The sequence below is a fragment of the Euphorbia lathyris genome, chromosome 2 (genome assembly GCF_963576675.1).
Source record: "Euphorbia lathyris chromosome 2, ddEupLath1.1, whole genome shotgun sequence".
Taxonomy (NCBI): domain Eukaryota; kingdom Viridiplantae; phylum Streptophyta; class Magnoliopsida; order Malpighiales; family Euphorbiaceae; genus Euphorbia; species Euphorbia lathyris.
The window spans coordinates 94786438-94801203 of record NC_088911.1 but is presented as its reverse complement, the minus strand read 5'-3'; the positions used below and the strand labels follow the sequence as shown (position 1 = coordinate 94801203).

Below are 14766 nucleotides of genomic sequence, written 5' to 3'. Positions count from 1 at the left end.
TGCAACCAAAAGCTCTTAGCCCTTTGCTGCCAATGGGTAGCTTCAGCTTCAAAGAGGGTGTTCAGCTCCTGGCGAGCCTGAATGAATCTGTCAACGTCGGTTGGTGCATTATTGTCAACAAGTCGATCTAGTTTCCTCTTACAACCCTCGATCTGCTTTCTAAAACGCATGCGGTATTTGTTGCCCCATTGTTCCATACTACTAGCACAGGCCGACATCTTTTCTTCAAGGTTACAACACCTACTACTCAGCCAACCTGCACGAACAAATTCTTTGAAATCCGGATATTGGAGCCATTCTTGTTCGAATCTAAATTGCCGCTGCCCCCCATCCCTCACCGGGGTTGCAAAGTTCAAGAAAATCGGTGCATGATCCGAATAAGGTGAGACCAGCATGTGCAACTTGTGATTGGGAAATCTATCTGCCTAGGTGGTAGTGACCAAAGCCCTATCCAGCCTCTCTCTAACCCACAGTCCAGTGCCACCACTTCTTTCCCATGTGAATTGACTACCCTGTGTTGGTATATCAAGAAGCATGTTCTCCTCAACAGCTTCCTGAAACTTCCTCATCAAACCCTGAGGGTATGGGAGGCCCCCACTTTTTCTGAAACAGAAAGAATACAATTAAAATCCCCAATAACCAGTAGGGGAAGGATCGAACTGGAACACAGCTGAGCCAGTAAGCTCCATGAGCCACCATGGTTGGCCCGATTAGCATGACCATAGAAGCCCACCAGCCACCAATCACCCCTCTCAATATCATGCATCTAAACTTCAATGTGGTGATCCGAGAAGGAAACCACCGAAGCCATGTACGACTTCCTCCAAAGTAGGGCAAGGCCCCCACTTTTACCTCTATAGTCAACAGAGAAAGAACCTTCAAAACCAAAATTTCTTTTCAATCCATCAATAACAGAACTAGTTACCAGTATTTCAACCAAAAATATCATATCTGGTTTGCTTGTTTTAACGAGCTCCTCGAAAGACCGAACTGCCCGAGAGTTCCCTAACCCCCGGCAGTTCCAGCTAAAGAAACTCATAATCCTCGGCGGACCTGTTCCCCAGGCCGCGCCGTTTCTGTGTCAAGAGAAGGGGAAGAATCTACCGGAGACATAGAAACTGTCACCTTCGGAATGTTAAGACTCATTTCTGAGCCATTACCTTGTAACTTGCTCACTATTGCTTGAACTGAAATCGAATCCGGACCTGCACGTCTGCATTTACGGTCCTCTGCCAGTTCTAATCCATCCTCTTCACTATCCACTGCCATATTATCTATCTCACCCTCCTAGGCACTCTGCAAACTCGCACACCCAGTCCCCACTACTTCTTGCCTTCCTGTTTCTCACTTATCTGTCTCGCAGGAATATTTTCCTTTCCTGCCTCTTTCTCTACATTCGACTTCCCTGTTATCGGAGATTTAGTGCTCGTGTTCTCTTTAGTACTCCCACTACCCGGTAATGAAATCATAGCCTGGCTCGCCGGCTCTCTCAACCACTTCACATTCAACACTTCCCCAACACTACGAGTCGGGGCCTTCAACTAATCTCCCCATTCCCGTGTAATCTCCTCAAGCTTCAATGTGAAAATTTTCTCACAATATCTGTCAGTGTGTCCTAACAGACCACAGATATAACAAAATGTACCCAATCTCTCATACTTGAAAGATATATAAGCCCACTCCTCCTTGCCCTTCCTAATCTTCTTCATCCTCTTCAGAGGTTTTCTCACATCAATAGAGACTCTAAGGCGCATAAACTGTCTTCTTAAGGCAGCATCATTATTAAGGTCATACTCCATATACCTTCCAATAAAATCCCCAATCTTTCTACCTACTCCTTCAGATATAGATCCTATAGGCAAATCATATATTTGAACCCAAAAATCTGCAATGTTCAATTCAACCAACTCAGGGGAAGGCTCGTCCTTCCAAACAGCAAGCACAAGCAAATGGTTGTCAAAGGACCATGGACCCCCCCCCCCCCCCCCCGCCACAACACGAGACATATCTACTACATGATAGAATTCAAAGACATACTTATTTGCTGACAGTTCAAAAATTGCTACACCCCTACCAGGTCTCCAAATAGTTGCCATTCTGGCCTTCATGGCGACAGTATTTATTGTTCGTTTCGAGAGGAAACAATCAACCAGGGTTAACCCACTATTTTTAGCAATAGGATTGGAGGAAGGTCCATTGAGACCGAGGGCCTCCTCCCCGTCGAAAAGGGACAGGTTGTTTATAGCTTTCTCCACACCAGCCATATCAATACAGGAATTCAAGATAATATAATTCAGCAGCAACCAGAAAATAGAGGAACACAAATCCACAATGCAAAGCAAACCCCCAACAGGGCAACAAAGAACAAGTAACAGAAACCAAAAAAACCCAGCACTGCAAGAAAACACAAGCCACAAGCAACAGCCACTGCACTCTGATACTAAGTCTTGAACTACAATCCACAATCTTAGCACAACCACAATCCAGAAACCCAAAAGCACAATTCTAATCTAGACACAAACACAGTCGATACCAGAAGTTCAAGAAACAGAGAACTAACCCGAATCACCATAATCGGGTGCAAGCTGGACGGGATTATGGTCAATCGCGCACGTACTGATGGGGTGGCGAAGCAAAACGCAAGACTATAAGCGTCGAAGTAACGAAAGGAGAAGCAGGGACGAGCGACACAAAGCAGCAGGAACAAGCTCTCACAGCGCCGGCGGCGAAGGAGGGACAAACCGGACTCGCGGCGGTGCTGGTTCGCGGCGGCGAGGGCGGCAGGTGTTTATAGGTCAGAAGCGGCGGTTATGGGGGAAGGTTGGGTTTCGCGAGATCCCCTTTGAGAGAGCTGCATTTTTTTAATGTTTTTTTAATATATTCTTTATTAAATCCTATAATTTTGACCAATTTATAAAGAGAGTCCTATATTTTCAAAGTTTACAAATAAAAAATTAAATTTTACTAAATTTGCATTTAAAAAGATTCGTGAGCTATATTTCGATCACATAATATTTATAGTTGGAATAATTTACAAAATAAGAACCGGTAAAATTGTTTTTTTTTTTTTTTTTTTGTTTTGTAAGCAATGGATTTTTATATTCAAATTGAGATATATTATGTTATGTGATCTCATCTATTATGTCCACATTATGATAAAGTGGCAAACATGCATGGATGGTTGCAATAAATTGGAAAAGATATTTTCTTATTAAATAGGATATTAATATTATTAGACTATACAATTATGAGTTGTTGTGTCCTATTTCGCTACCAGCCAAATTCCAACAATTAGAATCAATTTTGCTATTCCAAATTCCAGCTTACATGAGAACAGGAATTGTTTTGGTGGTGTTAGGACGCGGTGGTATTTTGGTAAATAACGTGTACCACCTTTAATCCAGGTTAAATGAGAAAAGTGAACTGCTATATACCGCAAAGGTTATACTTTCCACCGTACCCTTTTGACATTTATGCCCTCCTCACAATTTCAAACCAAAAACCAAAAACTCTCAAATCCTCTCTAGCTTTTTTAGCTTTTCAAAAAACCCGACCTAAAACGACATGCCACTAAAGGAAGGAATGGGAAAAGGCTTCATGAATGTTCCGGTAAGTTTTTTTTAACTAAACGGATTCCCGATGCCGTTGCCACCACGGGCGGAACGGACGAACTGTCCGTTCGTCCGTGGTGGCAACGGCATCGGCCATGTTCGCTCTCCACACGACAAGAAATCTTTCGTCCAAGCAACAACAAACTTCTCCTTATGCACCAACCACGTCTCCTCAACGTACGAGATAAGAGTTTGGTACATGCTCATCGAATCATTCATCTTGCTCAGATTTTGCTCGTACTCCGCAATGGATAAAGATTGAATTATTGTTCTTCATTTTCCATTCTTGAATTTACCGGCAATTGATTTGTCTCCCGTAATTCTGTACACCCGATCTTCTACATCCTTGTTTATATGTCAGGTGCATAGCAAGTGTGCTGTATGTGGGAAAACCTCCAGGATCGGCTTCAACAACCCCAACTCCCTATCACTAATGATAACAGTCAGGTTGAGATCAAACCCAATCAAAACCCTCAGCCGCTGCAGGACCCAACGGTAGCTTCCTTCAGTCTCATCTTTAATGATGGCATATGCGATCTTGAAATTGTTATTGCAAGGCGTCATCCCAACAATTTCAACAAATGGCATTTTGTACTTGTTGGTTTTGTACGTTGAATCAATGACGATGTACCAGTAATAGGTCCTGAATAAATCTACTGATTCTGGATGTGCCATAAACACATGTATAATCACGCCAGAATGAGGATCAGCTTGCGTATAATGAGCATATTTGTTCTTGAGAGCAATATGATATAACTGACTAGCCAAGTCTCTACCTTCGAACCCATCCTTCCTCATCTTATCCCTATAGTTGTAGACGTGTTTAATTGTTGGGTTGTCTTCGGGATGCTTTTCTTTAACGGCTGCTAAAATACCACAAGGCTTTGCTTGAGCCGAACTCATATCACAAACAATTAATTTAGATGCGGTACTCAGTCCGCTCATCTGCCGACTTCCCTCTAGATACACACGTAATGAATGATTGTGCTGACCAGTTAATCCAGCCTTAACCTTTATCCCCCAACCAGTAAGGTCTGACCGTTGATAGGCTTTAATCTCAAATTTACACATGCACGCTTTAGTTTTAGTTTTTCGTATTAACCCTGCATCATCTGTTCTCCCTCTGTAGCGTTCACCCCGTGAACATCTCAATTGCTTTTGCTTTCCCTCATGTTTATGCGAAGATATTATAATCTCAAACCCAATTCGAATAGCTACCTGTTTTGCCCCATTAACAGCATCTTCACACGAAGGGAAAACGGTATCTGTTATAAAACGGGAACTGTAATCAATGCCGTCGGGTTGCCAATCTTCTAACGGTACCTGAATATATAAAAAATGCATTATAGGTATTAACAATACGCGTAAAAATTTAAAAATATAAATTTGGGGCTTATTCGGGCAGCCTGCCCGTTAAAAATTATAATTTCGAGCTTGTTCGGGTCTTGTATAGGCTAAATGGGCAGGCTGCCCGTTGAAAAGCAAAAAACGGGCTAAAATTGGCCTAAATAGTAGCCTGCCCGTTCCACCGTCGGTTGGAACGGGCAGGTCACTCTGCCCATCCCACTGCGAAACGAGCGCAGCATGCGGCCCGTTCCGCAGGTGGAACGGGCGACACGCGCTGCTCGTTCCGCTGATGGAACGAGCAACGCATGCCGCTCGTTCCGCAGGTGGAACGAGCAGCGCATGCCGCTCGTCCGCAGGCCGAACGGGTAGTTCATCCGTTCGGCCTGCGGACGAGCGGCATGCGCCGTCCGTTTAGGCTTATTCCCTAAAAAAAAAATTCAAAAATTCAAATATGAATTTTTAATTTAAATTTAGATCGCAAGATTACCTCGTGTTCGAAATCATGGTCTTCGGGAATGCTCGGATCCATTTTCGTTAAATTCGGGTTTTTAGGCTTGGGAGAGAAATAGAGAAAAAAAAATTTGAGTTTTAGAAAAAAAATAAATGAGGAGGGCATAAATGTCAAAGGGGTGCGGTGGAACGGAAAAAAAGTTGTGGTATATAGCAATACTCATGAGAAAATGGGGGAGGAGAGTTTTGAACCTGAGGGCGTAGGGGGAGTGAAGCACGCGCACAACTACTACCATTAGAACACTTACTTTAGTTTGTTCATTATACAATTCTTTTATTTATATATTATTAAGTGTATCTGATGCTAAAAAAAATCCAATACTATATTTTTTTAAATAAAAATACATTTGCTTTAGTTTGTTCATTATACAATTCTTTTATGTATATATTATTAATTGCCTCTAATGCTAAAAAAATCCAATTTATATATTTTAATAAAATTTCATATTAATATTTCTAGAACATACGATATATTTAGAACTTATGACATGAAATTTAGAACATATGTTTTAATTTTTAGAACACAAACTATAAAGTTTAGAACATACGGTATATTTTTTAAAACATCCGTTAGAACATATATTTTAACTTTTAGAACACGAACTATGAAGTTTAGAACATACGACATATTTTTTAGAATATACGTTAGATTATGTATTTTAATTTTTGAAACACAAACTATAAAGTTTAGAACATACGTTATGTTTTTTAGAACATGCGTTATGTTTTTTCGAACATGAGGTATAAATTATATTATAGAATAAATGCAAAAATGATCCAAATATTTACTGATTTTTTTTAATATTATACTTAAATTTTAGAACACAAATTATAAAGTTTAGAACATATGTAACATTATTTAGAATATCGTCCTTAACATTTTAAAACATAAATTACAAAAATATAGAGGAATTAAATAAATAAGAAATTGGAGCATGTTCTTGGATTTTTTTCTATTAATAATTAATTATTATTTGCATTTATTTATTTTTCTATTAATAATTCATTATTATGCACATTTCTTTTTTTCTATTACTAATTCATTATTATGCACATTTAATCAATATTAATAAGTGTATGCGTCAAATATTAAACAATAGAAGCTACTAGTACAGTGGTAAACAATGTTCAGGATAAACCAATGTGTACGGTTCGACTCCTTGAACCATCGCTAGGCACATTTATTACATATTAAGCAATGTATTCTGACAAGAGCCATTCTATATATATTAGATTAGATAATAATACTAAAAAAAAAACTTAAGTCAAAGTTTTACCGTAGTATTTTAGAATAATTTTGAATTTATTTGACATGTGCAATAATAAGTAGGACATGTGTCCTACAATAAAGTATATTTACATGACAAATATGTAATCTTTTACAATAATTTTAAAATTATTTTGCATGTGTTTGTGTCTTATATTAAAAGTTATATATGCATGTAGTAGTATTCAAAAATAAGGACACATGGAAGATACAATAATAATAATGAATTATGGAAACACATGCCTTAAGTTAATTCCATATAATGGTATATGGATACTATTACATAAAGAATTAATTTTATCCTTTTTATATATAAAAACCCTCTTAAAGAAAGACATAAAAAAGGGGAAAAAAACCCTAAGAAAATGAAAATGAAGAAGATGGATGGTTTTCCTTTTTGTAGGGGAAAGAAATCATTCTTACAAAGAAATACACCAAACTAGGGTAGTTGGACATTCATTCCACAAGTCTTGAAGTTCATGTTTTGGAAAATTGAGAGGTATAATGTTGGTATACTCTATCAATCTCTCCGAATAGTCTACTAGAAGTAATATTTAATATTATTTTATCTTTAACAGGGTTCTAATTAGACAATTACATATTAAAATAGACGATTTTTTTGGAGGTTTCGGTCACGGAAGGAATTGGCGCTAGACAATTATTAAATTGTTAAAGGTTAAATTTTTATAGATGGAGAAAACTGCTAGTAATTTGAATATAAAATTAGTATTAATAAGACCCATAGCAGAGTCACGAGTCTAACAGTATCTTCGATCTGAACTAACTATATCGGTTTAGTGTTGCACGATGTTATTCCGGTGAGAAACGAAAATAGTCTGATAAGAATATGTAATTTTAAATGATATTAAGTTTTATCGATACAATATTTTGAACAATTTAATTTTTGTAGTTTGATGAAATTATAAATCGGTGATTTCATACTAATTGTTAACAATTTTAATTATATTAACGGAATATTTGATTTTAAATGATTTTTTATTTTGTTTGTAAACTATTTTGAATTTTTAAAAATTATAGTTATATTATTAAGAGAATATTTGAATGGTTGTGATTATGTTTGCGAAATAGTGAATTGAAGGCAAATGGTTTATGGTCAAGGAATAAATTTAGAAATTTGAGCACATTATGATTTTTATATTCATCTAGAGTAATCCAAATTGGTGGTTTCGATATTTGAAGATTATGTTCAGTGGGGAATATGATATGTATACACAAATTATGATATGATAATTACATAGTTAAAAAAATTACTGTTCCCAAATGATTTTCACAGGTAAAAATTACATTTCACTTAAAGTTTTCAAGATAATATATTTTATTTTACTCTTATTAATTAGTTTAGCATTAATTATTATTATTTTTAATTAATTATTGTCATTTTTAATGTATAAAAGGGTCCGTTTGGTATGCCGTAATGCAATGTAATATAATCAAGGTTGTAATGTAATCAAAGTTGTAATGTAATGGAATGAAATTGTGATTCTATTACCATGTTTGGTTGACAATTAGAAAGAAAATGACGCAATATAATTACTATTACAATACATATATTTTCCTAATTAAATGTAATCATAAAATTTTATTTACATAATTAAAATCAACGAAAAACATGAAAAATCAAATCAAAATCAAATACAAAATTAGTATATAATTTTTCGCTTTTTCATTTTTTTTTAATTTTTCCCGTTTCTTTTAATTTCCATTTTCAACATTTTTCACCATTTTTTTAATTTCTATTTTAACATTTTTCACCGTTTTTCTATTTTCTCCTTTTCTGGTTTTTCGTTTTTTTATTTTTCGGATTTTTTTCGTTTTTTCTACTTTTTTCTTCTTGTTTTCAATTTTCATGTTTTTCTACATTTTACGTTTTTGACAAAAATGAGAGGTAAAATTGAGATGTGAGATTTGAGAAATGAGAAGTTAGATGACAATGTAATGAGAATTCAAGTCATTTTTCTATGTAATGGGGATTACAAGATTTGTTCAACAAAATTTAACTCAAGATTTTCTCATTCCATTACAATAAAATGATAACATGCAACTAAAAATGGTAATGGACCTTCAATATAATTATCATTCCATTACGAAGATCATTACGTCTTACCAAACGAGACCTTACTTAATCCAACTATTTAAAACTACCATACCTAATCCAACTATTTAAAACTATCGTGCTGCAACCAAAATTCATTTGTTCGAGGAAAAGCATTTTTAAACCTTCGATATTTTGATTTTTGGTTCACTTAAGGACAATCTTTCATAGACTGATTAAGCCATTGATCATTTGTATTTGTGCTTATTAAGAATCTAATGACAGCATTCTTTCCTCTCATCAATATGAACCCTTCTCCTTGCCTACCAATGGACAGTTAGTTACTTTATCCATATTAAGTCGAACATTTTGATGAATATTCTGAAGCAGCAATTGTGTTTCTGTGTTTTCTTGAAGGATAACAAGTCCATAACCAAACCAACATCCACTCTGCAAGAGGCAGCTCTTTGCAAGTAAAAGTTAGCTCCCACAGCAAAAAAGAACAGAGAAATAAGGTCTCCTCAACTGTTACGGTCTCATAGAAAACGCACAAAACTGCAATTTTAGAGTCCATGAATTGAGATCAATTAGTGAAACAGAAAGGCGAAGTGACTGCCAAGATTTGTTAAATAGAATAAGAAAAGAGTAAACCCTATCAGCATTACCCATCTGTAACAAGCTGTTTCACATACCACACATAAAATTAATTGATTTAAATCTAAGGACAGTAATACATTCTCAAAGTTCCATTTAAAACATCTGTATATGAGCACATTATCAAATATATCATCATCATCATCACACATGACATTCAGCAAACTTTCAACAAAAAGAAGATGAAACATAAGTATGTATTTGTCTAATTATCTTATGAAGCCAACATCATCAAAGTTCAAAGAGCTTAATTTTTATATTTTCAAGTTCCAACAGGTTCTGCGCAAACATAGGAGGAGGATGCACAATGCTGAGATTTATTTAAGTTGCTGCTGCTCAAAAACCATGTATTTTGATATTGTCCTTCTTCACAATCCCAGCCTGAAAGAAATAAAAACGTCCTCAATCCCAAGGAGTGGTTGCAAAAAAAGGAAAGGATTTGCCAACAACTCATTATCAAGTTCACCGAACATTTACTAATATAGATAAAATATAGATAAAATCTACCTGAACAAGGAAAGTTGAGACGTTCTTCCGCTGATCGCCTTGAAGTTGAATAACCTACATGAACAAAACCAATATAAGACCTCGAGAAAGTATAGGAAGAATGATCACAATGGATAAAGGATCAAATACACACCTGCCCTAATTCGGGGTCTTCCACCACTGTACCATTACAGCAGAATTCCTTCTTGAGATCCTTGAGAATTTTATTGTAGCTGAATTCCTTCTTCAACCCTTGCACAGTTGTCAAGCTTTTCCTACCATTTCGCTGCTGTATACGAATATGCACATACTCTTTTTGCCCAGCACCAGAGTCTTCAGCATTTGCATCAGCAAAGGGATCTACCAAAAGACAATAAATTAGAAAGAAGTGCATGTGAGCAGATCTAAGTGTATCTGACATTGATACACTAAGTCGACTTATTTTATTTCAGTTTTCAGTTTTTAATGCAAAGGCGCTGCCCATAAATGCCATGTCAATTGTTCGTTGGTACTGCACGGAGTTCACCGAAGCCAAATCGGACGTTCACAAAGGCCCGTACAAGGTTCCGAGAGTTATTTGGATTGCTTGGGTACCTCCAAGTGAGGGATGAGTAAAAGTAAATACAAACAGAGCTTGCAAAGGGAACCTAGGCTTTGCTTCTGCGGGTGGGCTTATTCGGGATGAGTTAGGCAGATGGTGTGGTGGAATTGTGGGGCTTATATTTCAGCCTCCAGATTGCTTGGGCACGGGGATTCCAACAGGTCATTTTTTAACTGGATTCACAAGTTGTGTTAAGATTCATGACAGGCTCGATTGAACCTCATCATCCGTTTTCTTGGTTAATTGAACGATGCATCTCATATCGTGATAGAGATTGGACTACTTCATTCACGCACAGCTATAGGGAAGGTAACAGGGCGGCTGACTGGTTGGCGAATTTCGCAGGGACGTGTTCGTTAGGACACCATGAGTTTGGTGTGCCTCCTGCAGGCCTCCAGGGGATCCTCACTGATGACAGTAGGGGATCCGTGTTAAGTAGAGTTATCCGTATTTAATTTTTTCTTTTTCCTTTTGTTTGTTCGGGCTCGTCAGCCTTCCTTTATTACCAAAAAAAAAAAAATTATTTTATTTCAGAAAAGTTAATGATCACTCACTAGCAAAAAAAATTAACAGCTTCAGATTATGAAACTTTCTTACCAAAGGCAGAAGGAATCTGGGTGTCGAGCTCAGACATGAACCTTAGTTGATCAATGAAGCCTAACAACCACAAAGCTCAAGATCTGAACAGCAGCATGCAATTCATGTCAGTAAGAACCAAAACAGATAAAATGCAATGGCAAGTACATGCTCGAAAAAAGATAGATTTCCAGCAGACGTTAAGATTTTTTACAAGCCTTCCAAAAACAGAAGTATATCACATGGCATGCCTATTAAGAATCCTTCCCAACATACTCATGTTAAGATACATATGCAATATGAAAAATGGAATAACCCGGCATGGAAAATCCTACATTTACTTAACATCGTTGTTGCCAATTGCTACAATGGAGCAACAATCAATTTGGTCTTCAACTTGTCGAGGAACAAGGTCAAATAGGTCGGAAGTAAGATTGGAACACTAATGGACAAAATTGATTTCACTCGAAACAATACGTAAACAAATTTGATGGGAAGGTAATCATTTTGAAACTTTTTGGAATTGCTTACCAAGATCAGAAGCTAGTATACGCTTCATCAGTACTATCTCAAAGCAAGTTTTGCTTACCAAGATCAGAAGCTAGTATATGCTTCATCCCTACTATCTCAAAACAAGCTTTTCAAAAAAGTTGGAACTTATAAAACAACTAGTAAGTAATTTTCACCAAAAACCCACCAATAACGAATGTAATTTTCACCATAAACTCACCAATACCACTCCTCACCCACCTATTAGCTTTTGGCGGAATAGATCTACAAAAATACATAGAGAATACCAAAGCAGGGGGGGGACAGCAAATGGACTCAAATGTCCGGCACACAATCATTATCCCTACTTCATAAATATTGAGAAACGACAGATATCCAATCAAATTCTCAGAACTAAAAACTATGTGGATATCAAAGAAACATAAAACGTCAATCAGACTACATACTTCACACATGAAACAAATAGGAAGCCTAGACAACAAAACCAGATAAAATTGATAATCCAATCCAAACTAGTTCTCTAAGAGTTGCATCATTAGAAAAGTAAAAGAGCATAATTCAAAACGGAAACCCTTAAAGTCAAGCTCATCAAAGATCTGATTGCTAAAGAAAACTCACGATTCAATCGATAACGGAAAATAAAGATTAACGCGCAGAAAACAAAAAATCTTGAAATCAATAGATAGTATAACTAAGAAACAAACCTGTTGCGAAGATTAGGGTTTCGAGAAGAATAGACGATGAGGAAGAAACCCTAAAAGCAGAGGAGAGTCTACGCGGTCCGAGTAAGGTTTGTTTGGGTCGCGAGAAACTCAGAAAATAAGATCTATGGACGGTATAAAAGAGCGGTTGCTATTTTTATAAAATATTTAAATATTTAAGTCGGTTTTATTGGTATTTTTATTTATTTAAAAATTGCACAAAGTTTAATGTGACGAGGGAAGGGTGTTTATCTTCTGGTGCCAAGAATTGGAATTAGGTTGCACGCGCTGAGAATAGGTGTTGTTGCTTGGTTATGGTTGGTGCTATATAGCACGTGGAAGGTAAGAGTAGCGAGTAGCTGACGAGACGAGAGTTGATGAAGGGTTTTTAGTTAAGGGTATAATCGTCTTCCCAGCAGAAATCGAACCTTAAGGAAAACGTTGTACTGCTAGTTTGGATAGACATATGTCCAAGAGAAATACGTAGCGTTGAAACAAAGCTACTTGAAACGATGTCGTATTGAATGTAGTGCCAACGTCGTCGTTTGAGGCGTTGAAAAGAATTTATGAGTGTATTCAGTGTTTTTATTAAGGCAGCTTTTATTAACTTAACTTAAAATTTGTTGTAACCAAAAACAAAAGCTTAAAAAAGTGTCTGGACTTTTACCCGTTTAAAATTGTAATCATTTTGCTGGTGAGCTATTATTTATTTGAAAGGAAATTTAACAAAACTGAAATGATATTTTGATATATAGATTTGATATGTTAGGTCTTAAAATTTATTTGCCATATATTTTTTTACGTAAAAATAATTAATTATATTTTAAAAGGAAAAACTAAAAATAAATTTTTAAACTAAAATTTAAGTGTCAATATATCGTCACGTATCAATAAAAATAATAATTATGTCAAGTCTTTATTTAAATTTGGTGAAATTTCGTAATTGAGATATGTCAGGAGCCAAACGTGACCAAATAATAGATCATGGATCAAATGATAAAAAAATTTGATACATTGAGGGCCAAATAATGGTTTAAGTAAAAAAAAATGACATTTTCTAAATTTACAAAACTAACCCAATTGAAGATCCATTTGCATTTTTAGATCTATTACAACACATGTTACCAAACTACACGCTTATAATACATGTTGTCCCAAAACACCATTAATATATATATAACTAATAACACAACACAAAATCACGTACTCATGTTTGCAAGTTTTTAAAATCATCCGACGGTGTTTGCAAAAAAAAAGAGTCAAAACATGTAGTATTTTTTTTTTACTTTAATAATTATATAGTTGTTAACTGTTTCGTAGTGCAAATTAGTTAAATTTTACTTTATAAAAAAGAAAAACAAAATGGAAAACAAATAGTTTTGTGTTTTTTTGAATGAAATAATGAATTGTATTAATTACTGTAAATCCAAAGCCAAATGGCCTACAACAGAATTTGGGGGTAAGTTGGTTACAATCATATCTGAAGAACATAAGCCTAATTTTGCAAGTTCGTGCGCTACTTGGTTAGCAGATCTTCGCACAAAGTTGAAGGAATTAAGCTGAATATCTTTTGCTATCTCCCGACAGTCTGCAATACCTAAACCGAGACTGGAAAAATCGTCCTCACGTTCCTGACGTAACGCTTGGATAATGACTTGAGCATCCCCTTCTACGCAAACTTCCACTTCCTCCCTTTCCTTTATCCAACTGGGTGCCTCTCGACACGAGATAGCCTCAACTATTATCGGTGACAACTGTCCCTGTATCTGTTGGTATCTCGCTGCTACAAACTGTCCCTCTCTATCCCGAATTACAGCTCTGATCCCTATGTAGTCGTAATCTCGCAAGACCGACGCGTCAAAGTTTACCTTTAGGCTTGTTGAGGGACGACGCCACCGTTCTGGTTGGTTCCGGTTTGCTGTCTCGCGTTGAGTCTGATCAGACGACATTGCTGATCTCCAGCGTTGTAAAAATTCAGCAGCCCATTCCGCCATCTGTGATGGATCAATATATTTTTTATTCCATAGCCACTGGTTACGACAGAACCAGACGTACCATAGGTAGGTTGCCCACTGACCCACTATTTCTGAACTGACATTCTGGAGCGTTGAGAACCACCAATCTGAATTGGTACTGTGCAAACAATCTCTAAAAGCTGCTACTGTCGGTGAATCCTAAGCTCGTGATAGTGACGGGTATTGAAATAATACGTGTACCAGAGACTCGTCCTGAGTATGACAAAACGGACATCGAACGTCAATATCAACATGACGGTTATAGAGAGTTACCTTAGTTGGAATAATGTTCCATGCCGCACGCCATTGAAAATTTTTAACCTTCGGGGGATAATTCATCTGCCATAGCTTGCTCCAAGGAGCGTGACACAACGATTCTGGTGGTTTCTGATATGATTCCATCAATGTGTAGTAAGCTATTTTGACGCTATAAAC

At 36.5% G+C, this 14766-nt stretch overlaps 1 protein-coding gene across 1 annotated transcript; it reads right to left on the bottom strand.

Moving 5' to 3' along the window:
• Positions 1 to 9470: 9470 nt before the first annotated feature.
• Positions 9471 to 12478, bottom strand: LOC136219006 (protein translation factor SUI1 homolog 1). The gene is made up of 5 exons (XM_066006199.1): positions 12320 to 12478; positions 11127 to 11209; positions 10083 to 10288; positions 9950 to 10003; positions 9471 to 9823 (listed from the first exon to the last, which is right to left on the bottom strand). Exons 2-5 carry the CDS (start codon positions 11161 to 11163, stop codon positions 9779 to 9781), a joined length of 342 nt encoding a protein of 113 aa, XP_065862271.1. The 5' UTR covers positions 11164 to 11209; positions 12320 to 12478; the 3' UTR covers positions 9471 to 9778.
• Between the last annotated feature and the right edge of the window lie 2288 nt (positions 12479 to 14766).

Excerpts from the sequence above, each read along its gene's own strand:
- LOC136219006 (XM_066006199.1), bottom strand. The coding sequence starts at position 11,163 with ATGTCTGAGCTCGACACCCAGATTCCTTCTGCCTTTG. Across the intron at positions 10,289-11,126 it reads CCAGATTCCTTCTGCCTTTG|ATCCCTTTGCTGATGCAAAT; the intron begins GTAAGAAAGTTT and ends GTCTTTTGGTAG. Across the intron at positions 9,824-9,949 it reads TCTCAACTTTCCTTGTTCAG|GCTGGGATTGTGAAGAAGGA; the intron begins GTAGATTTTATC and ends TATTTCTTTCAG.